This window comes from Mobula birostris, chromosome 2 (genome assembly GCF_030028105.1).
Source record: "Mobula birostris isolate sMobBir1 chromosome 2, sMobBir1.hap1, whole genome shotgun sequence".
Lineage (NCBI taxonomy): Eukaryota > Metazoa > Chordata > Chondrichthyes > Myliobatiformes > Myliobatidae > Mobula > Mobula birostris.
Window position 1 is genome coordinate 228,728,191 of NC_092371.1, and position 25,700 is coordinate 228,753,890.

General features: G+C 40.3%; 1 protein-coding gene across 1 annotated transcript in view; it reads left to right on the forward strand.

Moving 5' to 3' along the window:
• Nucleotides 1-9,151, forward strand: part of trdn (triadin) — a 559,007-nt gene extending 549,856 nt beyond the window's left edge. Inside the window, exon 59 of the mRNA XM_072251580.1 lies at nt 454-9,151. Coding sequence (XP_072107681.1) covers nt 454-611 — 158 coding nt within the window. The 3' untranslated portion in view covers nt 612-9,151. The remainder of the gene's footprint in view (nt 1-453) is intronic.
• The last annotated feature ends 16,549 nt before the right edge of the window (nt 9,152-25,700 follow it).

Sequence of the window (25,700 nt, forward strand, 5' to 3'; positions counted from 1 at the left end):
GCATGTAAAACTGTTTCCTGATTCCATTGCCCAAGTCACCAAAAAATTTTACTCAGTAGGCAGCCACTTTGTCTTCCCAAGTTCATTCTCAATCTTTTCCTAATTGCAATTCCAGCTGATTAAGGAAAAAATGAGAGCGTCGTCCTTTGAATTAAATTGTTGTTGTTATTATGTTGGTGTAAATCAGCAAGCAGTTCATTCCTAAAACATTAAATAACTCAATGTGTACTTTAATGAATATATTCCTGCAAATTACAAATTTTGTTTTTTTTTTGTTTCAGAAGCATTTATTAGAAATTGTGCCAAAGGAGGATGTTTTAGACTAAACCAAAATTACTCTATGTGGCACAATGCACATAGTCATAAACATATTATCAACTGTATTTTCAATATGAAGCACTGTATATAATTCTGTCACTCTATGGACATTTTAGTGTCATTTTGTCTCTACAGCTCCTTTGCGCTTCTTCCAGTGTGTTTTCCTTGATGCTCCCAATGGATATGGGCCGATGTCAAATGCCTTATCATCTCTTCAAAGCCCTGCTGTGAGCCAAGATCACCACAAGCAGAGTAGCAAATCAAAGAGGAAGGTCAGAGCTCCAGGACACTAGGTGAATAGATAACAAAGTTTACATGGAAAGTTATTCTGCACATTTTGTGCTGGTCCTCCTGGTCTGCCTCCATCTGCAGAGCTGTAAACATGGAGAGCACTGTGAAGAACAAAGCAATTTACTACTGATGGCAATTGCAAAAGAACAGGAATGATGATCAGTTTGAGTGGAACTCAACCTTATTTAGGACTGGAAAACTGAAATATCTAATTCCTTCTATCAAATCTGTGGTGCTATAGCATTAAATTGCAACCACACACCTGCATTTTCAGCTCCCTTGTCTGCTGTAGCTTTTGCAGGACTTTTGGAAATTCCAGGATGTGTTGGTTAAAAATGTTTTTCAATTGCTTGTAAAGTACAACACTTCTGCACTTCTGTAACCTATTCAATTCAATCCTCTTTGTATTGAAGAATGGTATCTGTCTACATAATGTCCAGAAGATTTACATTTTTATGTCTTGTTAATTTTTTTTTCAGAATACTTTTTTGCCTGCATCAGTTGTTGTGGCTTCTGTCTGTGTACTCTGGATATTGTTGTAGTCATGGTGGCCCTTTCAGAGAACCAAGGCAATGTACTGTAGGATGTACAGATTGTGAAGCATTTCCAATAATTGTCATTCTATGACACAAATGCCAACGGGCAGTAAAGGTGCTCATCCAAATTTTCAATGTGACAGAAGTGTTGACAATATGCACTGAAGCATTAGTTCTAAAGTAGAAATTGTTGGAAAACAGATTGTTTTTGTGGTACTAATCGCCCTTCAGCATTCAAAAGTACTGTTGTGATTAACTGCTGGCTTGAAGGCTTCATACAGAGCAGATGCACTCTGTTATTTAGTCAGGCTTGACTTTTAGAAAGCTTTGGTGCATCTCGTCTGACAGTGCATGGACCTTTGGAAGCAACCTCACTTCGGCAACTGTATTTTTATAATCTGCGATGATTTTAGAAGAAAAGAATAGAGTAATCAGCGTGGCTTTAATTATTTTTCAAGCATGTGGTACCTTTTGTGGACAAATTTCACAGACCAGTTTTGGGCAATTGCTGAAGAAGCACATGAGGGAAAGATGTGTGGAGTCTGGAAGTCCATGGCTTAAGGAGAACTGGTGCTCTTATAACCGAATGCCAACAAAAATCTTAAAAGCAAGCATTGTTTTAATACAGGTAATTGCATTTGACTTCAATGCAATTAATGCAGTGAGTGGTTTGAATATTGCTTTGCTCCACCTTAAGTCCAATGAAAGTAACACCAAACTCAGAAAGATTCAAGAGCCAATGTGATATTAGTTATACTTTCATTGGCTGCTAATCTCTTCAGGTGCTATAGATTTTTATTAAGTCATTTGCTTTTTTCTAAAGAAAATGCGTAACAGAATCGTCTGGATGTTAACAGTGTTTGCACTCAATGATTTTGATTTTTGCTGAATTGTTTTGTAATTTCAAAGCCATATGGAAAGCACAACTGACCTGAAACTTCTCACCATTAGTGCAAATTTATATCTGAATCTCTTTGTTTTTGTACAGAGATCTTATAGATATTATTATACTTGCAAATAAATTGCCTTGTCATCCTCTAGTGTAAGTGCTGGAGCATCAGCGTTATGGTGCCTGAGTGTGAGTCCAGAGAGAAATTATGTTCTGGGCCCTACACCAGGGTTCTGTGGCTAGAATTCAGTAAGATAACCCTGGTCTTGAATGGATGAAAATAAGATATGAAAGGTTTTTGTCAGTTTTAGCAATCTATTAAGATAGAAGGTACAGAAGGCAGTTGAACAGAAATGGCTTTTCGAAGATCAGAACTTTAAATAAATTTGGTAGCACAATGTCAATACAGAACAAATTGTGAATCAGAAGAACCCTGACTGTAACCACTGGCAAGCTATTTGTACTCTTTTCCAAAGAACTCTAAGTATTCTGTTTGGGTTCAGATTACTAGTCTGTGTCATTTGCATTGGGAGGTGATTTCTGATTTGCTCAGATGTGAAATGGCAATATGTTACAAAGGACAAAGCTTTCCAATTGCTGGAGTTATCCTGCCCAATCCAATCCTCCAAAACAGATGGATACAGCTCTTTGGAATCCACAGGGAAGGAAGGAGCATTTGATATTGGCAACAAGATACGTTTAACAGGAAAAGAGCGACTGGAGAATATATTTTTTATAACAGAAGTTGGAGAAGTTCAGCTGACATTATACATAAGATAAAATTTGCTTGTAAGTGCAAATTTTAGTGAAGAGTTCCAATTGGCCCATAAGGTTTTGGCAGTTTATTCATCAGGGTAATGCGAAAGTGTATGTAAGGGGCAAGTTAGAGGCAGGTTTTAATTTCCAGAGCTAATGAACTAAAGAATGAAAGAGGCAGACAGGGCTTTTGCAATGTGTTACACATTTGTTCCATTTTAGAATTTGTGGCTGAGAATTTAAGGCTTATAGTTGTTCATTTGCCAAAAGGTGCAAATGCACCTGCTGATCAAATTTCAAGAGATTTGCTACAGCAGGCTAAATGTTACTTTACATGAATTTAAATCATGGAGAAGATTAAGACACTAAGTGCTTGCCAAAGAGGAGCTCCAGCTATACTCTTATATTGACATTCAAAGTGAATGTAATGCCCGACATACTGTGTTGGTTGAAAGAAATTCGGAGTAAGAACAATAATGCAGACTTGTTTCAATTGAAAGGCCATCCCAATAGTGGATAAAGCATCGCTTACAAGTTTGGGCATTTTTCAATGGGTTTTAGATAGAATTTAAAACCTTGTCTTTATTTTTGAGATTTCCTTATGTCTTATAAAAGTAAAGAAAATCTGCAAGTTACTGGCTCTAAATTGGGTCAGTCCTGTTTGGTAATATAAATTATTAGTCCTCTGTGGGATCACTTTCATCGGCCTAAGCAAAGTGAGGAACCTTCTTAAGGGAACTGGGACTGACATAAACACAATTAGTCTGTCCATCCACCCTCTTAACAGGAGATGGCAGTATCAAAAATTGGCATAAGTTCCTGTTATATCTACTGATACATTTGCTCTTAATTTGCAATGAAATTTCCTAATATTTGATTTAGTCTAAATAGGAGTTAAAAATAAAGTTGATGAATAGCTGTTGGAATTAAAAGAAAATATCAGTCTTGCATTGAAGGTTTAATTTTTTTTTAACTTCATTCAAATTTACACTTAAAAATTCACTTAAAAAATAATTGGGTCAGATAGTGTTGGATTTAGCCACTGTGGGAATCACACACCATCGTGCCTACTAACTCCACTAACAAGCTGAGGATATCAATGGCATTGGACTGACAGTTGGAGATACTTAAAAAAATTAGACAAATAGATTTAATAATTTAAACATTAAAAGCATTCAAAATAAATTAAAAATAAACATAATTAAATGCATTGAACCATTTAAAGTAATCTGAAGCATTAAAGTAAAATAAAGTCGAATAATGGAAGCATTTAGCTGTAATTATCTTTAGCCACTGGGCCAGAGACCCCATAGTAAAGATCTACATGTCATTTCAGACTTATGTATATGGTTCAGCAAGTCTGAAACGAACTGAGCCGTGAGCAGCTCATGGTGTGTGTTTCCCTCGGGTGGTACAGCTCACGGCAGTTAATGCTGTGGTCGTAGAGTTCCAGGGACCCAAGCTCAATCCAGACACCGTCAGTATACAATCTGCACATTCTCCTCATGCCTGTGTGGGATTCTGCTTGGTGCCCTGGTTTCCTCCCACATGCTTCAGATACGCAGGAAGGTTCATTGCCTCCTGTAAATTACCCCCAGTTAACGTTAGTCGCAAAATATTCCGAATCAGAATTAGATTTATTATCACTCACATCTGTCATGAAATTTGCTGTTTTAGAAGAAACGTAGAAACATAGAAAACCTACAGCACAATACAGGCCCTTCAGCTCACAATGCTGTGCTGAACATGTCCCTACCTTAGAACTACCTAGGCTTACCCATAGCCCTCTATTTTTCTAAGCTCCATCTACCTATCCAGGAGTCTCTTAAAAGACCCTATCGTTTCTGTCTCCACCACCACCGCCAGCAGCCCAGTTTTGTGGCAGCCGTACAGTGCAAGACATAAAATATATGGTAAATTATAGAAGATAAATATATATACACACTTCATAATTATGTGCCATGTTATATGACATAGATGATCATGGTCCCATGACCATAATTGTTCTTGACAAATCTTTCCACAAAAGTAGTTTGCCATTGCCTTCTGGAAGGTCTCTTTTCAAATGGGTGGCCCCAGCCGTTATCAAAGCTCTTTAGAGATTGTCTGTCTGGAGACAGTGGTCGCATAACCAGAATTTGTGATATGCACCATCTGCTCATACGACCATCCATCATCTCCTCCCTTGGCTTCACGTGACCCTAATCGGGGGGCTAAGCAGGTGCTACACCTTGCCCAAGGGTGACCTGCAGGCTAGTGGAGGGGAGGAGTCTCAAATAACACAAAATACACAAATACACGAAGGAGGTATTGCTAAAAGAGACCAAAAATAATAGTGAGGTAGTATTCATGGGTTCATTGTCCATTCAGAAATCTGATGGTAGAGGGAAAGAAATTGTTTCTAAAACGTTGAGTGTGTGTCTTCAGTTCTCTTGCACCTCCTTGTTGATGGTAGCAATGAGAAGAGGGCATTTACTGGGTGCCGAGGGTCCTTAATGATGGGTGTTCCTTTTTGAGAGACTGTTTTGTGAAAATGTCTTCAATGGTGACATTGATGAGCTAGTGAGATAGAGAATGGGAAATAAGAAACAGCGGAATGGGATTAATGCACACTGGATAGGCCAAATAACTTCCTTCTCTGCCATTATATGTGAATGACCTACAAGTTAAGATTGCTTTTTTCAACCTTTTATTAATATTGGAGACTATATCTCAAACATGTGCAATTAGATAAGTTAATAATCATGAATAGCCAGCTCATATTTATAATTCCTGCAAGAGTAAACTAGAATGCTGTTTCACTAATATCCACTTCAACCAGGTCTCTAATTGCAGCATTGGTTATGAAAAAAAATCTACTCACAGGCAGGGATCCACAGCACCAAATGAAAACTAATAATAATTTTAAGAGATAGGATCTGAGGTACAACTCAAAATAGGAAAGAGGTTGAGAGATTTAGAAAGAGGATTCTATCCCATATAGACAATGCCAGCAGAGTAATGGTCAAAATTGGAAAAGCATATATGAGTAATAGTCTTGTAATAGATGCATGAGATGTCCATTCCATATAGTGCTAGACAAAGGGAATGATTGTTCCTTTCATTGTGTCTAACATGCAAAAATGAGAGCCTGAATATCATGAGCCTGAATATTGTGAACAAATTGCTGGAGGAACTCAGCAAGTCAGGGGAATAAGCAGTTGATGTTTCAGGCCTAACCCTTCATGCAGACCAGAAGGAAAAGGGAAAGAAGATAGAATAAGAAGATGGGGGGTGGGAAGGAGTACAAACTGGCAGATGATGGGTGAAACTTCGTGAGAGGGAAGATGGTTGGCAGGGAAGAGGGGATAAAGTGAGAAGCTGGGAGGTGATAGGTGGAAGAGGTAAAGAGCTGGAGAAGAAGGAATCTGAGAGGAAGACAGTGAACCAAGGGAAAAAGTGAAGCAGGTGGAGTACCAGAGGAAGACTGATTGTCTTGCAGACATTACCCCCCTACCCCTCTATGGTCACCCAAGCAAGTTGTTTTACAGGTCGACGGTCCAACTGTAAAACTTCGACTTTTAATTAACAAAGCCATTCAATGTTGATATGAATCATGCCACCTCTCCATCATCTACCTCTACTGCCCCTCCATCTTCCCTTTCTTCTGTAGTCCACTCTCCTCTCCTATTAGATTCTTTCTTCTGCAGCCCTTTATTTCTTCTACCTATCCCCTCCCAGCTTCTTACTTCTTTGCCCTTCCCCCCCACTCACCGATAGTCCCCTTCACCTGATCTAACCTCTCACCTGCCAGCTTGTACTACTTCTCTTCCCTTCCCAGCCTTCTTATTCTAGCATCTAACCCCCACCTCCCATTCCTTTCCAGTCCTGGTGCAGGGTCTCAGCCCAAAATGTCGATTCTTTATTCCCATCAATAAATGCTGCCTGTCTCACTGAGTTCTTTCAGCATTTTGAGTGTGTTGTCCTGAACAGCCAACATCGGCAGAATCTCTTGTGTTTATGAGGCCGAATGTCATGCATGCATTAAACACATCCAGCAGTGGCATTTGTTGTTTGACCATTTGGAGGGAATAGAATTCTTTTTGAATTTTAATTAAAGTAGTACATTAGTATAAAGTGCATTGAGTCAAATTTTCATTCTTGTGAGTCAAATACACAATACAAAAGTCAAGTTTATTGTTATTTAACTCTATACATGTATATAATGACTATAACCCTATATTGTACTGTATATAGAAACTAGACAATGTTTCTCCTTACCACAGTGTAAGGCACAGTAGTACACATACCACACAAGGTAAGGATAAAGTCTACAGATGAGTCACACATAATTAACAAACTAAAGTGCATAGATTAAATATGTAAAGTACGGAACAGGTTAACCAGTGACACTTCGAATGCGATGCGGCAGGGAGTTCAGAAGCCTACTGGCCTGAGGGAAGAGATTGTTTACCATCCTTGCTTTTGTGCACTGGAGTCTCCTGCTTGATGGTAGAAAGTCACAGAGGATGCTGGAAGTACGTACTATTGCATCTTGAATTACAATATATAGAAAAGGAAAAGTAAAAATGTGATCAATGATGCTTCTGTGAATCTCAAAAACATGCTGTATATCTCTTGCTGAGATTAATTCAAGGGACATAATGCCACCACTGCAGGGCATGGTGAAAAATAAATCAGATGCCAACACCCAGCCACTGATCAGTACCTTGGGCAAAAAGGAGAACGTGTGTAAACTATTGTTCAGCTAACTGTATAATAACTTGGAAGCAGTTTTCAGTCATGGAACCCAAATAGAATTATCCTTCTAGCTAGCTGAAAACATTCACAGTGAAGAAAATATATCCTGCTGAAAGGAATGAACACAAGACAAAGCTAACACAATAGTTTATTCACCGGAAGACCCAACAGTTTCAATTCCTAGCCAGTTAAATTATTCTCTTTATAATTAAGCAAAAGTGTTCATGTGATTAAATTTATTTGAATTCTCGGATATGGTAATTATTATAATTGAGAAGAGCTGCCGCACCAAATTAATGTCAACAAATAATGTTAAAAGTAATTGGAATTAAAATATTACTTTTATAATTTTGCTATAGTTGGTAGTGAGAACTTGTTTCTACTAGAAAGTGACTTGATAATCAAATGAGATGATGGATATTTATCTCTGTCCAAGAAATTCTTAGTTTGAGTCACAAGAGGGGCAAGTGGTCAGGTCTACATAAACTTTACCACTGGACTAAATTAAGAACAACAACAAAAGTAATAAACAGACAAAATATTCACATAGAAATCTCTTCACAGTTAATCAAAATTTTTGGAGTGTCTTCAGAAATGTTAAGAAAGGGAGTTTTGGAGGTTCACTGAAGGTCATACAAGTAAATTGGCTGATGTTGAATGTTGTTCGGAATCCTGAAGAGATCAATCACTGTCCATATTGCAGGACTCAGTGATCAAAGGGTAAAATAAACGATGACTGAAAATACTGATATCTATTAAAATGCGACTCATGACTATGACATCCCTTGGTTATGGACTGAGCAAAATTTGATTATGCACTGCCTTAAGTCTTGGAAGTATGTTACTGTATTTTGTCTTCAAAGTAAATTTCAATTACTGTACATAACATTATTATTTGGATATTTTTAATAGAATCATAGAGAAGTACAACATAGAAACAGGCCCTTCCGCCCATCTAGTCTGTGCTGAACCATTTAAACTGCCTACTCCTATATGTCTACACCTGGACCATAGCGCCCCATGCCCCTGCCATCCATGTACCTATCCAAACTTCTCTCAAACGTTGAAATCGAGCTCACAAGCACCACTTGCGCTGGCATCTCGTTCCACGCTCCCACTATGCTCTGAGTGAAGAAATATCTCCTCATGTTCTCCCTAAACTTTTCCCCTCTCACACTTAGCCCATGACTTCTAATTGAATATTTGTAAGAACAAACTGACCACTGTGTGCAACTAAAAGCGTACAGTACAAAATCTAGAATGACGTTCCTCTCTAATGAATGAATGACTATTTAAATTAACTTTTAGTCTTTTCAGTGCCACCTCATTAATTATTCATTATATTTACCAGAAATTGACTATTTTAAATGAAATACCATGTTTCTGTATCTATAACACTGTATTATAAGAGGTGGAATTTCAGTCTGTGTTCTGCCATAGACAATCTGTATACCTCTGGATTTTCTTTTTATGTAAGGGCTCGTATTGAAGCGTTTCATGAATTTCTCCTGGTTTTTCATGATATATTTTGCCTTTGGGGTTGATATATTAAATCAATATTGTGATTCCTTCAATTCTGGAAGAAATCATGTATTGCTGACAATAATAAATACGTGAGATATTAGCCTATCAAATGGATCTGATTTTCTTGAAATACTCTCCTGTGTCTTAGATATTGTGGTTCTTTCAGTAATTGTTAATTAACAAATATATAAAAAACACTGAACATAAGTTCAGCAGGATAATGAAATAATTCTGATGACAAATCAATGTATAAAACCGATAGTAATTTCCTGTAGGATTATAAAATTAGTCAGGGGCAAGATGATTCATTTCAGCATTGTAAGATCATGTTAAGTGATAGTGGAAGTTTTGCAGATGGATCAAATAAGGCAACTTGTTTGGGTGACTATGGAGGGGTAAATTTTCTGCTATTTGTATAATTAAGACATTAGAACAAATAGTTTTAAGCATAAGTTATATTTGGTCCAAATAGGCCTCCCTTGTGCTTCATCTATCCATCTTCCCCTTCACCTGGTTTCACTTATCACCTGCCATCCTGTATTCCTTCCACTCTCACTACAATCTTACACCTTTCCTTTCAAGTCCTGATGAAAGGCTTTGGCCCAAAATATCGGCAGTTTATTCCCCTACATAAATGCTGCCTGACCTGCCGAGTTTCTCCAGAATGTTTTGTGTGTTGCTTCAGGTTTGCAGAACCTCTTGAGCCCTATTACTGTTGTAGCATTGGCCATTAAATACCCCTATACAAACACTAAATTCTCTCTGCATACTTTTTTTCTGATAAAATAGACAAAAGATGTTAATGCTTATGAGGCATCTCAAGGCCTTATTAAGACAGAAGTTCAAAGGTTCAACTGTACATTTATTATTGAAGTATGTATGCAGTATACAACTCTGAGATTTGCCCTATCCAGATAGCCACAAAACAAATAAAACTATGGAAGCCATTCAAAGAAAAACATCACCCTGCCCCAGGCACAAAAAAAAACAAATCATGTAAATGGCAACATGATCATCAACTCCCCGACACAAAAAAAATCGTATGAACTGTAACAAGAATATCAAACCCCAATCCCCCACCACACAAAAAAAACCTACAAGTCATGCAAGCAGCAACAAGAAAACACAGAGCATAACAATGTAAAACCGGAGCCGGCTGGTGGCGCAACGACATCGCTGCCGGACCCGAGAGCGGAGGTTCCCGGGTTCAAAACTAGTCAGGTCCGCTCCCGAGTACGCTTTCCATCCGTGGTAGGTTGAGTGTCAAGATCGCAACTTGACCTCGTAAAATAAAGGGAACATGCTATGAAAATGTCTGTGTGAGGAGTGGCGCGCCACACAGTCTCTCTCTCTCTCTCTCTCTCTCACTCCGCGCCTTGTAAAAGCCAAGAAAAAGACATCATCGCGGACGCACGCAGACGCACAGACACGCATGCACAGACTCGCACGCAGGCACAAGCCAAAAAAAAAATGTAAAACTGAAAGAGTCTAATTTGAACTACAGTCCACAGTCCAAACCATAAATTGAAGAACTTCGGTAACATCCTCTGAGATCATCAGGGGAGAGAGAGACCACTCAAAAGGCCTTCCCTCAGGAGCAAGCAAGAGATATGTCACTCACAGAGATCTTCTCTGGCAACAGTGAATGAGAGGCCATTACACTCAGACATCTTATCCAGCAGTAGCAAGCAAGAGGCAGGTAGTTAGTACTGAACACTCGCTCGCCTTCTGCAATCACCTTGATGTTTCAATCTTCTTCAACACTTTAACTGGCAAAAAATGGAGCCAATCATGGTCTCATGCCCCCTCTCTAAGTTTCTTTGCCTTGAGGCCACTCGCTTCCTGAAATTTTCTCGAAGCCAGCAAAGCAGTAGATCACTTGATCGATCTTCAGCCCGTAAATCGCAGGCTCTAACAGTACCAGAAACACATTTAAAATAAAAAGAGGTGTGGAAGAAGTGAAATAGACAGTTTTGTGGACTATCTGCAAGATGTCGTCCGAAGAAGCATTGTTCGCTGCCACCATCTTGACTGGAAGGTAAGGGAAATAATGTGGATCTTAATTCATGAATTTGTTCTGCCTACCTCTTAATAAAGTCTTTCAGCCCTCAAGGGTAATTTTAAATGTTATCAATGACTGTGTTGACAAGAAAATTGACTTTATCCCAACATATTGATGCAGGGTTTGAGGAGATTTGGAATGTCACCTAAAACACTTGGAAGTTTCTACAGATGTACATTGGAGAGCACTCTGACAGGCTGTATCACTGTCTGGTATGGAGTAGCTACTGCACAGGATTGTAGTAAGCTGCAGAGAGTTGCAAAATTAGTCAGCTTCATCATGAGTATGAGCCACTGCAGTATCCAAGACATCTTCAAGGAGCGGTGCCTCAAATAGTTGGCGTCCACCATTAAGGACTCCCATCACCCAAGGTATGCCCTTTTGTCATTGTTTCCATCAAGAAGGGGGTACAGAAGCCTGAAGGCACACGCTCAGCAAATCAGGAGCAGCTTCTTTCCCTCTGCCATCCAATTTCTGAACGGATATTGAAATCATGAACACTACCTGACTACATTTTTATTTCTGTGTTTGCACAGCTTATTTAATTTAACTTTTTGATATACATATTTACACTACAATTCTCTGTTTTTTCTATGTTATCATGTATTGCATTTTATTCGTGCTATAAAGTTAACAAATTTCCCAACGTTTGCTGGTGATATTAAACCTGATCTTGATTTTGACTTTATCTGTTAATTTGAGGGGGTTTAGTTCTGCTTATAAAATATGTTGTCTTGGCAACTGTAGGCCTGGATATTACCTCAAAGCTCTGGATGGGGTTTTCCAGAAGACTAAACAAAAATGACCACGACTGGATCTTATAAAGTCAAGAGATTCTGCAGATGCTGGGAATCCAGAGCAACACACACACAATGCTGGAGAAACTCAGCAGGTCAGACAGCACCTATGGCATATACAGTTGATGTTTCAGTCTGAGACTGTTTATTCCTCTCCTCGGATGTTGCCTGACATGCTAAGTTCCTGCAGCATTTTGTGACTGGATCTTATAATGTGTATTCTGTGATTTGTTTCTTCAAGAAGTATGACGCCTGTTATAGTTTCACGCTTGAACTCTTGGAAGTCACCTGCTACCATTTTGGAAGCTGGCACACTTTTGAGCGGGGTCAGGTGAGAATGTGCAAAATGAAATTGGTTCTCAGAAGTTACAAGAGCCAATTTCTTCCCCAAGGGTAAATATTGAACTTCTGCTAGAGGATAAAAGGAAGATAGCAGTTAGGCATTTGGTATCAAATCAGCAGAGCAAATGCACATGGATCAAATTTGCTTTGATCCATTTTATGGAGTCTCTCAAATTAAGGCCAAGGGTCACCTCTGTCTTCAGGCGTAAACTGTTCTAATTTGGTTTGTACTTCTTTAATACATTCATGAATCTCAAGTGCTGGTTTCTCTCAAAACAGACTTGTGTAATTATTCAGAACCCCAGGCATAAATTTAGATGTATCCAGGGGATGCCAATACTGATAACAAAGGGAAACTGCCATCAAATTAATAAGTGCATGTACAATTAAAGACAAGAAGGGGAATTAACATCCAGAAATCTGGTGAACATTGCAATACAACTGAGACCATAAGTAACCATTCCTATGCATGAACAAGTATGTGTGGAAGGGAATAAAATAAAACCTAAACTTGGCATGATGCCCTCCAGTGTTGGGTCACATCAGATGAAAGCTGACCTCAGGAGAGTGTTTCATTAAATACCCCAGGGACAATTTATCCTGTAACATTCTACAGAACTATTCCATTCAGATTGAGAGTTTAACTTTGAACTTTGAGAAACTCCAAAATGGCTTCATTACAGTTACCCATGATGCATTACTCTTGTTGCTCACTTTCAGGGTAGCCATTCATAGTATAATTATATGTATTGCATTGTACTGCTGACACACACAAAAAAAAAACAACAAATTTCATGACCTATGTGACTGATGATAAACCTGATCCTGATTTGGGTCCCTACTGCAGACTAAGAGTGCAAAAGGGGCAGGGTGAAGGGAATCATGTTTGGGAAAAGGGGAAAGGAGAGGGGAGGGAGCAGGAAGCACCAGAAGGACATTCTGTAATGATCAATAAACCTATTGTTTCCAATCAAATGACCTTGCCTGGTGTCTCAGGGCTGATTCTGTCTGGACCTGCACCACTCCCACCCACAATCCTTGACACTCCTTTTCGACCACCCCTCCCACAGCGCTTCACCCTCACCATTCCCAATATCCTTTGCTCCCGCCAGACTTACAAACTCACATTCTGCTCCACACTGATAAATACAGTACTGTGCAAATGTCTAGTTATGTGTGCCTAAGACTTTTGCACAGTGCTGTACCTCATTTTGGATTCAAATCTTTACTCAATCCCGACTGGGTTTAACAGGGTGTGTAGAAATGGCTGCAGATACTCCACAATGTAAGACCAAACAGACATTGTTAGTGCCTACTATTCACTTAGAGGCTTCATTCATATCACCCTGAGTCAGAGAAGTTTGAAACCTTGACTGGCATTTAAAGTATGTTTCATTGTAACGTCCCAGCGAGTGAGTGAGATGGAGAGGCACCACTGCGGAGCATTATCTCTGAAACCATAAGACCATAAGACAAAGGAGCAGAAGTCAGCCATTCGGCCCATCGAGTCTGCTCCACCAGTTTATCTTGAGCTGATCCATTCTCACGTTTAGTCCCATTCCACTGCCTTCTCACCATAACCTTTGATGCCCTGGCTACTCAGATACCTATCAATCTCTGCCTTAAATACACCCAATGACTTGGCCTCCACTGCTGCCCGTGGCAACAAATTCCATAGATTCACCACCCTCTGGCTCAAAAAATTTCTTCACATCTCTGTTCAGAATGGGCGCCCTTCAATCCTTAAGTCATGCCCTCTCGTACTAGACTCCCCCATCATGGGAAACAACTTTGCCACATCCACTCTGTCCATGCCTTTCAACATTCAAAATGTTTCTATGAGGTCCCCCCTCATTCTTCTAAACTCCAAGGAATACAGGCCAAGAGCGGACAGATGTTCCTCATATGTTAGCCCTCTCATTCCCGGAATCATTCTAGTGAATCTTCTCTGTACCCTCTCCAACGTCAGCACATCCTTTCTTAAATAAGGAGACCAAAACTGCCCACAGTACTCCAAGTGAGGTCTCACCAGCGCCTTATAGAGCCTCAACATCACATCCCCGCTCCTATACTCTATTCCTCTAGAAATGAATGCCAACATTGCATTCACCTTCTTCACCACCGACTCAACCTGGAGGTTAACCTTAAGGGTATCCTGTACGAGAACCCCCAAGTCCCGTTGCATCTCAGAACTTTGAATTCTTTCCCCATTTAAATAATAGTCTGCCCGTTTATTTCTTCTGCCAATGTGCATAACCATACACTTTCCAACATTGTACTTCATTTGCCACTTCTTTGCCCAAAACATATCAGCTCACTCAATTCCAGGGGTTAATAAGGGAGCTCGGTCAAAATTAAATAAACAGTAGGAGTTATAAAATCCGAAGTACCAGCTTGTGAGTACAAGGAGGGAAAGCAAGGCTTTCCTGGTGTGGTGTCAGCAGCAAGGGGAAACTGTCAGCCAAAGATTTTCCCTGCCTCCCATAAATTTTATGCAAGGCTTTGTCCTACCAAAGAACAGAGTTGTTGCAAAATCATTCTAAATGATGAGCCACTTATTCTATTTGAAATATTACATGTCAGTCCACAAGATGGCTGTTATCCTGCATTACAGCAATAACTACACTTCAAAACCACTTTATTGGCTGTAAAGAAGCCCTTAGGTCATAAAAAAAACTCTCTATAAATGCTAGCTTTTTCCTTCTCTTTTCCCATCTGAGAGAATAGCATCATTCGAAACAAAGGAGCCTCCACAAACTATCATTAAGATTCAATTCAAATCCAATAACTGTAGACAGCTATTGCTAGAAAAAAGACGTGTGAGCCCACACTGACTAATGTAAGAGCAAGAGCACACATACAATAAAAGCAGATGTCAAAGTAATGTGTTGGAAATTTAAAATGGTAATATAAATCTGACAGCTATATTGTAATTCAGTCAAGAGTCAAGGGAGACCTGAGGGAGCAGACAGGAATAAGCCTGAATCACAGTAAATCATGCACAAAGAAATACTGCTGGTTCATACAAATTACATGTTGAAGTGGGGAAAATGGCAAACGTTTAACAATTAATATACATATTCATATATTCTCATATTTATATGCTCAGAGTAAAGTTAAATATTCTATTGTATACTAATGCATTAGTGACATATCAGAATAAATAGTCACCCATAATCTCAAAGATCTTGAATCCTGGATTCGTCACCTTAAGAACACACACAAAATGCTGGAGGAACTCAGCAGACCAGGCAGCATCTATGGAGAGTAATAACGGTGACGTTCCTCTCCATAGGTGCTGTCTAACCTTTTGAGATCCTCCAGCATTTTACATGTGTTACCCTAGATTTCCAGTACCTGCAGTATCTATTATGTTGTCCACCTTAGGTCCTTGTTGAATGCTCTTCGGTATCTCAAAAGAACTGAAAAAAAACTGAACATCTGTTAGAACTATAGGAATTTCTTGCACAACTGGAACGACGTAGTTATAATGCTGGCTATCCACTGCAATATACTGCAAAAGATTACTTAACATGACATTTTGTTCTGGATAGTCTATGAAAAGAAAGGGAAGATCAGTAGCTCGGGTTGGCTGCTTGTTTGTAGGGTTGTTCAAGCCTGGAGGTTAGGTCGCAAACATTTCATCACCAGTTGAGGTGACATCATCAACTGAGTGTTGTTTCTGCCAAGTGCTCGCATTTATATTGATCGGACTGGCTGTTCTGATTGGTTGGCTGTCACGCTGGCTGCTAGCCTTCACTCGGTCCCGGCCATCCGAACAGCTGAGTGATCTCCCCTGGCCGAGATCCCTGGTTACCAGTCATTGTGAGTGCTGGTTCCTCGGGTGTCTTCAGCTCACCCCTCAGCCCCGATCCTGCACATGCACAGCCTCCAAATAATGTGTCAACACTATTTATTTACACAAAGTTCCAGGAAGTTAAGACCTATGCCATTATTAACCCACTCCTTAATTTACCAAGTGCCCTGCCACATTCTTGCAAAAGACTGGATTTAGGCAGTTAGTTTTGCTGCAATTAATTGAACTGAAAACACGGAGAGTCCATATTGTGTGTCTAACTTCGTTTTTACTGTAAGCGAGACACGTATGACGTGGCAGCGCCATGACGTATGCAATTCGCTTATTTTTACATATATCCCATAATAAAGAATTTAAATGAACAAGAATGCTTTGTCAAACAAGATAGTTACAAAATTTACGCAAATACTTTACTTTTACTTTATTGTCGCCGAACAATTGATACAAGAGCGTACAATCATCGCAGCGATATTTGATTCTGCGCTTCCTGCTCCCTGGATTACAAATTGATAGTAAATATTAAACATTTAAATTATAAATCATAAATAGAATATAGAAGAGGGAAAGTAAGGTACTGCAAGAAAAACCGAGAGGCAGGTCCGGATATTTGGAGGGAACGGCCCAGATCCAGGTCAGGATCCGTTCAGCAGTCTTATCAATGTTGGAAAGAAGCTATTCCCAAATCTGGCCGTATGAGTCTTCAAGCTCCTGAGCCTTCTCCCGGAGGGAAGAGGGACAAAAAGTGTGTTGGCTGGGTGAGTCATGTCCTTGATTATCCTGGCAGCATTGCTCCGACAGCGTGCGGTGTAAAGTTAGTCCAAAGACGGAAGATTGGTTTGTGTGATGTGCTGGGCTGTGCTCACGATCTTCTGCAGCTTTTTCCAGCCTTGGACAGGACAACTTCCATACCAGGTTGTGATGCACCCTAGAAGAATGCTTTCTACGGTGCATCTATAAAACTTAGTGAGGGTTTTAGGGGATAGGCCAAATTTCTTTAGCTTTCTCAGGAAGTAAAGGCACTGATGGGCCTTCTTGACAGTGGACTCTGCTTGGTCGGACCAAGTCAGGTTATTTATGATATTGACCCCAAAGAACTTAAAGCTTTTGACCTGTTCCACTTGCGTACCACCGATATAAATTGGGATGTGTGGTCTGCTACTCCTTCTGAAGTCAACAACCAATTCCTTCGTCTTGCTGACGTTGAGGGATAGGTTATTGTCTTCACACCATGCCACCAGGTTCTTAATTTCCTCTCTGTACTCAAACTCAACATTACCCGAGATACGGCCTACAATTGTTGTGACATCAGCAAATTTATATATTGAGTTTGATGGAAACTTGGCTACACAATCATGGGTGTACAGTGAGTACAGCAGGGGGCTGAGTACACAGCCTTATGGGGCACTGGTGCTCAGAGTGATTGTAGAGGAGAGCTTGTCCCCTATTTTTACAGCCTGGGTCCTGTCTGTGAGGAAGTTGAAGATCCAGCTGCAGATCTGAGTGCTAAGGCCTAGGTTTTGGAGCTTAGGAATCAGTTTATTAGGAATGATGGTATTAAAGGCAGAGTTGTAGTCAATGAAAAGGAGCCTTATGTATGCGTCTTTATTCTCCAGGTGTTCTAAGGAGGAATATAGGACCAGAGAGATGGCATCTGTCGTTCACCTGTTGCTCCAGTAGGCAAATTGCAAAGCGTCGAGGTTGACCGGTAGGCTGTGGTTGATGTGTGCCATAACCAATCGCTCAAAGCACTTCATAGCAATTGATGTCAGAGCCACAGGTCGGTAGTCATTCAGGTATGCCACCTTGCTCTTCTTCGGCACCGGGATTATCGTTGCCTTCTTAAAACACGAGGGGGTCTTAGACTGAAGCAAGGAGCAGTTGAAGATGCTCGCAAACACTCCAGCTAGCTCGCTTGCACAGGCCCGGAAAACCTGTCCCGGGACGCCATCTGGGCTCGTCACCTTCCTTGGATTTATCTTCAGGAAGGCCCTTCTAACGTCCTCCTCTGTGATGATGAATCTCGATGCCACCAGGTCCGGTTCATCCGGAGGGAGTGGGACGTTCCTCTTCTGTTCGAATCTTGCGCAGAATACGTTAGGTTCAAATACTACTGAAATATTAATTGCACTCAGGTACAATCTTCACATCTAACACTCTTGACACCAGTGCTGAATAAATAGTGTAAGTGGAATCTTAGTGCCAGGAATAAAATGAAATTCTGCTTATTTTCACCCTTTTTTTTTTTCTGAATTAATTATTTATTTAATTTAATCCAATCACAAACGTTCCTGGTTGCTAACCTACTCAATTTCGTGTGGTGACAAGTAATTTTGTCTTCATCTTGAGCCTCAGTCAATCTTTAGTTCTTTTCTCTGACCTCCTTTTCTTTACATCTTTGAAATGAAAGTGTTCATGCAGTAAGTGAGTGCCTTCCTGTTTATGCAGCAAATCCCAAGACCCATTCATTTCTTTATAGGCATCCGTTAGTCCCATGAGACCATGCATTTGCACCTTGGAAGGTTTCCAGAGCGCAGGCCTGGGCAAGGTTGTGTGGAAGACCAGCAGTTGCCCATGCTGCAAGTCTCCCCTCTCCACGCCACCGATGTTGTCCAAGGGTAGGGCATTAGGACTCATACAGCTTAGCACTGGTGTCGTCGTAGAGCAATGTGTGGTTAAGTGCCTTGCTCAAGGGCACACACGCTGCCTCAGCCAAGGCTCGAACTAGCGACCTTCAAATCACTAGACGAATGTTTTAACCACTTGGCCACACACCAACACATTCATTTCTATAGCCAACATTTTAATACAGGATTCTCAAAGTTGCTGCCCAATAAACTGAGATTGGAAGATGAAGGATTTTTTTGAGGAATAGTGAATCCCATAATTCCCTATCCCATTGTCCAGAAATCCCAATGGATCACAGGACGCTGATTCAAACACTCCTTTTGACACATCTGGACCCAGATCCCCAAGCTCCGTTTGATATTCCCAGTACCTGTTTCCTGTACTTCCTTTATACTTAACAGGATTATGGGAAAATATATTCCTGTGTAATGTCTCAAGAAAAGCATTTTATAAGCATGAAGAATAGCATCAAACTACCTGGAAAATCTGCCCATCTGGCAACTTTAAAGTCTTGAGCATGTTGGATTAACAAAGGGCAATTATGCTTTAGTTGTGTCTTTGATCAATTTTAGAATTCAAGTTAATTAAGTGGAAGTTGCTATAAATTGAAGTTCCTTTAGTAGGTATTCTACAGTGTTTAATTAAACCCTAGCAGTTCTCCCAAATAATTGCCTATAACTGCTTTAAATTAGGACTAGGATGAAATGCTTTTCACTTCAGAGATAATCCCTTGCAATCATGCCTGCCCTCTCACCTCTGGACGAAAGGCGGACAAGGGATCATATTCAAAGCAAATCACATTTCATCTCAATGCTCCTTCAAAGCGATTATTGTCAGATTAATTAAGAAGGGCAGCTGAAATTTCAGCTGAACTGACAGAAGGTGCAATGATAACACAGTATGTTATCTTCCATGTCTGAATGTGATATTGAGGTTGGTGTAGTGTTTTTCTGGCTTGCCAATAAATTGTTAAGGCTTGAAGTTATTGCCTTTATCATGGTTAAGAGCAGAATGTGAATTTATCGTGGAGCTCACAGTTCTAAAGAAGCTGTCTAAATATTTAAATGCATGCGGCTTTGTGCCATTGATATGTCTCCAGTTCTCTGCAATGAATTACTGCTGCTGGACAGCGGAGACAATCATGCAGAAAAATAAAAGACTAGTTCTGCATCCCACAAAGACAAGTATGGCGGAGTTTCAGTTCAGAATCAGAATCACAATCAGAAAAAAATTTATTATCACAGATATATGTTGTGAAATTTGTTGTTTTGTGCCAACAGTACAGAGCAAGATGTAAAAAATGACTATAAGTTGCAATAAATAAAAATAAATAAATGAATAAATAGTGTAAAAGAAGAATAATGAGGTAATATTCATGAATTCGTGGACTATTCAGGAAACCGACGGCAGAAGGGAAGAAGCCGTTGAGTGTCGATGTACCCTCCTTTCTGATGGTACTAATGGGAAGAGGCCATGTCCGGGTTGGCGACGGTCCTTAATGATCGATGCTGCCTCTTGAGGTACTAGCTTTAGAAGATGTCCTTCATAGTGGTGGGTTCGTGGCTGTAATGGAGGTGGCTGAGTCTACTTTTGATCATGCGCATTGGAGCCTCCATCCCAGGCAAACATGCAGCCAGTCAGAATGCTCTCCATGGCACACCTGTAGAGATTTGCTGCAGTCTTTGGTAACATACGAAATCCTCTCAAAATCTGAGTGAAGTATGGCCACTGGTGCGCCTTTTGTTTTTAGGAGTACAACTTGGAATTCAATGATTGAGTATTTCATTTACCATAGGTATGAATATAATTGTTTTTCCTGGAGTGAAAGTAAGGTAAATGTTATTACAAAGTACATATGTATAACTCCAAGATTCATTTTCTTGTGGGCATACCCAACAAATCTATAAACTAGTAACTATATCATAAACAATGAAAGGCTGCCCAAATAGGCATTCCACCAGAATGCAGAAGACAATAAATGCAAAAAGAAGAAACAATATTATTAATAAATATCAAGAACATGAGAATCCTTGAAAGAGAGTCCATTGGCTGTGGGATCATTTCAATGATGGGGACAAGTGAAAGTTGAGTGAAATTAATGCCTTTGTTCAAGAGCCTGATGGTTGAGAAGTAACCGCTCCTGAGCTTGATGGTGCAAGTCTAGAGGCTCTTGTACTATCTTCCTAATGGTAGAAATGAGGTGACAACATGGTCTGGGTGGTGGGGATCTCTGATGATGGATGCTGCATTCCTGTGACAGTGTTTTACATAGATGTTCTGGGAGGTTGGGAGGGCTTTATGTAGACGTGCTGGGATGTGCTGGGATGGTTGGGAGGGCTTTACCTGCGATGGGCCGCAGTACATAACTTGATCATTTTTAGGTTAAATTGGAGCATTTTAGAACTGCAGCTGGGCATTTCCAGTTGTGAGATCTGCCTTGTGCAAGAAATAATCCCATTCTCCATGTAACTGTCCTTAGAACATAGGAACATAAGAACATAAGAAATAGGAGCAGGAGCAAGCCATCTAATGCTTTGACCCTGCTCCACCATTCAATAGGGTCATGGCTGATCCCACCATGAACTCATCTCCAACTACCTGCCTTTTTTCCATAAGCCTTAATTCCCTTCCTATGCAAAAATCTATCGAACCTTGTCTTAAATATATTTACTGAGAAAGCCTCCACTGCTTCATTGGCCAGAGAATTCCACACATTCACCACTCTCTGCGAAAAGCAGTTTCTCCTCATCTGCAACCTAAATTTACTTCCATGAATATTGAGGCTATGTCCCCTAGTTCTAGTCTCACCGACCAGTGGAAACAACTTTCCTGCCTCTATCTTACCTATTCCTTTCATATTTTTATATGTTTCTATAAGATCCCCTCTCAAGTAAGACCAGAACTGCATGCAGTACTCCAGATACAGCCTCACCAGTACCCTGTACAGTTGCAGCATAATCTCCATGCTCTTAAATCCAACCCCTCTAGCAATGAAGGCCAATATTCCATTTGCCTTCTTGATAAACTGCTGTATCTGCAAAGCAACCTTCTGTGATTCATGCACAAGCATTCCCAAGTCCTCTGCACAGCAGCATGCTGCAACCTTTTATCATTTAAATAATTATCTGATCTATTTTTTTCCTTCCAAGATGACCTTGCATTTACCAACATTATCCCTCATCTACCAGACCCTTGCCCATTCACTTAATCTATCAATATCCCTCTGCAGACTCTCCATGTCCTCTGCACAATTTTCTTTTCCACTCAATTTAGTCATCAGCAAACTTAGATACATTACACTTGGTTCCCTCTTCTGGAGCACCACAGCTGTCACCAGCTACGACTGAAATAATTAGGCTTTGCAATGCAGCGCTGAACTGAGATCCATCAAATCTGCCTCCTACTTACCAGTAACCATCCCCCAATGAAAGTGAAAGGAAAGGGGGAGGGGAAGGGTTTGGAAGAAAGTAGAAAGTATAAACTAGGAAAAGGCGAGACAGTGAAGCACAATCTTGGTGGGGGATGGAAGGCACAACACAACAGTAAATGGAAGGTAGTGAAGCACAGAATAGGGGTTGGGAGTAGATGGTGAAACACAAATTGGAGGGAGAGAGTGAAGCACAAGCTGGGGGAGGGGGTAGAGAAGCATAAACTAGGGTGCGAGAAAGTGAAGCACAAAGGGAGAGGAGTGGGGTGAAATATTGAAGAACAAACAGGGTGGAAAGAAAGCGACGCAAGCATAAGCTAAGTCTGGAAGGAGGAACAGTCATAAACTGAGAAGAAAGGCTGACAAAAATCTGTAGGAAACACGGAAGCAAGGCAGAGTTTTTGTCATCCTGTAATATGTGCCTTTTTATAGCATGTACCGATATTATTTGCTTCTTCCTGAGGCCTGAGACTTACTTCCTGAAGGTAAGCTTTGTTGCTCAGATGTTGGACGGAGTTTGGTTAGGTGAGTAGATTTATTTATTATTTTGTGTTACTTATTCTGTAACGTAAAACACAAAAAATATGTACTTTAGTTGGATGTTACATACTGAAATGTTGATAATGGAGTAGCTGCTACATTTGGCCCTGCAGAAGCATTAGCTTTCTGAATATTATTTTAACATCAGAAACTACTCTTTAGTTTTGTGTTCTTTCTTTGAAAAATTATGTTGGGCCTGGGCCTCTGTACCTCCCTCTGCAATTGGATCCTCAACTTCATAACCAGAAAACCACAATCTGTGTGGATGGGTGATAACATCTCCTCCTCGCTGACGATCAGCACTGGTGCAGCTCAGGAGTGTGTGCTTAGCCCATTGCTCTGCTCTCTCTATACCCATGACTCTGTGGCTAGGCATAGCTCAAACACCATCTATAAATTTGCTGATGACACAACCATTGTTGGTAGAATCTCAGATGGTGACGAGAGGGCACACAGGAGTGAGACATGCCAACTAGTTGAGTCGTGTCGCAGTAACAACCTGGCACTCAACGTCAGTAAGACAAAAGAGCTGATTGTGGACTTCAGGAAGGGTAAGATGAAGGAACACATACCAATCCTCATAGAAGGATCAGAAGTGGAGACGGTGAGCAGTTTCAGGTTCCTGGGTGTCAAGATCTCAACATATAGATGTAGTTATAAAGAAGGCAAGACAGTGACTACGCTTCATTAGGAGTTTGAATATATTTTTAATGTCAACAAATACACTCAAAAACTTCTATAGATGTAACGTGGAGAGCATTCTGACAGGCTGCATCACTGTCTGGTATGGGGGGAGTGGGGGGCTACTGCACAGGACAGAAAGAAGCTGCAGAAGTTTGTAAATTTAGTCGGCTCCATCTTGGGCACTAGCCTACAAAGTACCCAGGACATCTTTAGGGAGCGGTGTCTCAGAAAGGCAGCGTCCGTTATTAAGGACCTCCAGTCCCCAGGGCATGCCCTTTTCTCACTGTTACCATCTAGGAGGAGGTACAGAAGCCTGAAGGCACACACTCAGTGGTTCAGGAACAGCTTCTTCCCCTCTGCCATCTGATTCCTAAGTGGACATTGAACCCTTGAAAGCTGCCTCACGTTTTCTAATATATACTATTTCTGTTTTTTGCACAATTTTAGATCTATTCAATATACGTATGCTGTTATTTATTTATTATTATTATTTCTTCTATATTATGTATTGCATTGAACTGCTGCTGCTAAGTTAATAAATTTCACAACACATGCTGGTGATAATAAACCTGATTCTGATTGTTATTCTCACATTTAATCAACAAGTCATATCTTTTATTAATGTAGTAAGCCAGTAAACAAGCAACAAATGCTCCAACATTTGCAAACAGTGGGCTAATGACACATGGTGAAAGGTCATGTACTAGCATGCCACATGATTAAGTCTTTAAAAATATATCAAGGCAAGAAAAACGGAAATAAGAGTTAGCAAATTTCTTTTTTTGCAACTGTTAACATGCTGGAAATTACTGCCTGCACTTTTTTGTCAGCAAAGCAGTTCTGCTAAACCTATTTCCCTTCACTCTTCCACACCTTTCCATTTCCAGATCTGTATTTGGATCCAGATAGAATCCCTGCTGCGGCTAAACCACCTCCAGGACTGGGCTCCCTCTGCTGGAGACATACAGTATGTAGCATGTCAGTCTTAAGTACCACGTCATCTCAAACAATAATTTAAAACAATATCCGTTTGCCTTTGTTTGGTAAGTGGAGTAACTGTTGGGTGAAACATAGATCTTGGAAAATATAGAAGAAAAACTGCTGATGCTGAAAATCTAAAATATCAACAGAAAATGCTAAATAAAACTCAGCAGGTTGACCAGCATCTGTGGACAGAGAAACAGCCAATAATTCGAGTCCATAACCCCTCATCAGAACTGGGGAAAAATCTATCAAACTTCATAAGGTCATAAGACCATGAAATACAGGAGCAGAATTCGGCCACTTGGCCCATTGAGTCTGCTGTGCCATTTCATCATAGTTGATCCTTTACCTTCTCAGCCCCAATCTCCTACCTTCTCCCTGTATCCCTTTAAGCCCTGACCAGTCAAGAATCTATCAAATTCTGCCTTTAATATACATAAACACTTGGCCTCAATGGCTGCCTGTGGCAACAAATTCCACAGATTCACCACTCTCTGGATAAAGAAATTCCTCACCATCTCTGTTCTCAATGGAGGTCCCTGTATATGAGGCTGTGTCCTCTGGTCTTAGAGTCCACCACCATAGAAGCATCCTCTCCATATCCACTCTATCAAGGCCTTAATGTAAATATAACACCCTTGCACATCCTAAATAGTTTTACCACATTTGTTCTCTGACAGATGGTAGTCCACCAAGTCTGTCATGTTTTGCACAATAGAAGATCTCAAATTGCCCACTTGCTGTTATAAATTCCTTGGCTTCAAAATTTCTCCAATTTTTCATGAAAACCGGTCTTTAGTTTTGTTTTTCTATGTATAAATGCATACCCTGTTCCACATTACTCTTCTGATTATAATTTTAAATAGAAGTAATTGATTTCCCCAAAGGAATTAATTTTCCATTGTTTGTTCAAAGAAAGCTTCACATATTGATAAAACTCTTTGTTACATTCCCTCTTAACTTCACCGACTCGTGGGAATTTGTCCCATTAGTGCACACTTCCAATGACTAGTTTCTCATCACTGACATCGGCCTGATAATATACTGTAAGTTTACTATTTTTGGCAAGATGAATCAATACAATCAGCTTCGTGAACCACTGCAGTCTTTTAGCTGAAGGTACTCCCACAATAATTGAATGATGATTTATCCAAGAGGAGATAATGGGTCATCCCTTTCACCTACAGTACTAAATAGTAGAAGTTGCATATTAATCAAGTGCTGTAATGCAAGCCTTTACATGTTGCCAGAGTACGGTGCAGCCTCTCTGTGTTGGTGGTGGAGGGACTCGCTGTTTGGTTTGGTGAATTTCAGTGTGTGAACCTCTTGCAATTGCTCCAGTTTGGTGGTCCCGCCAAAAGAACAAAT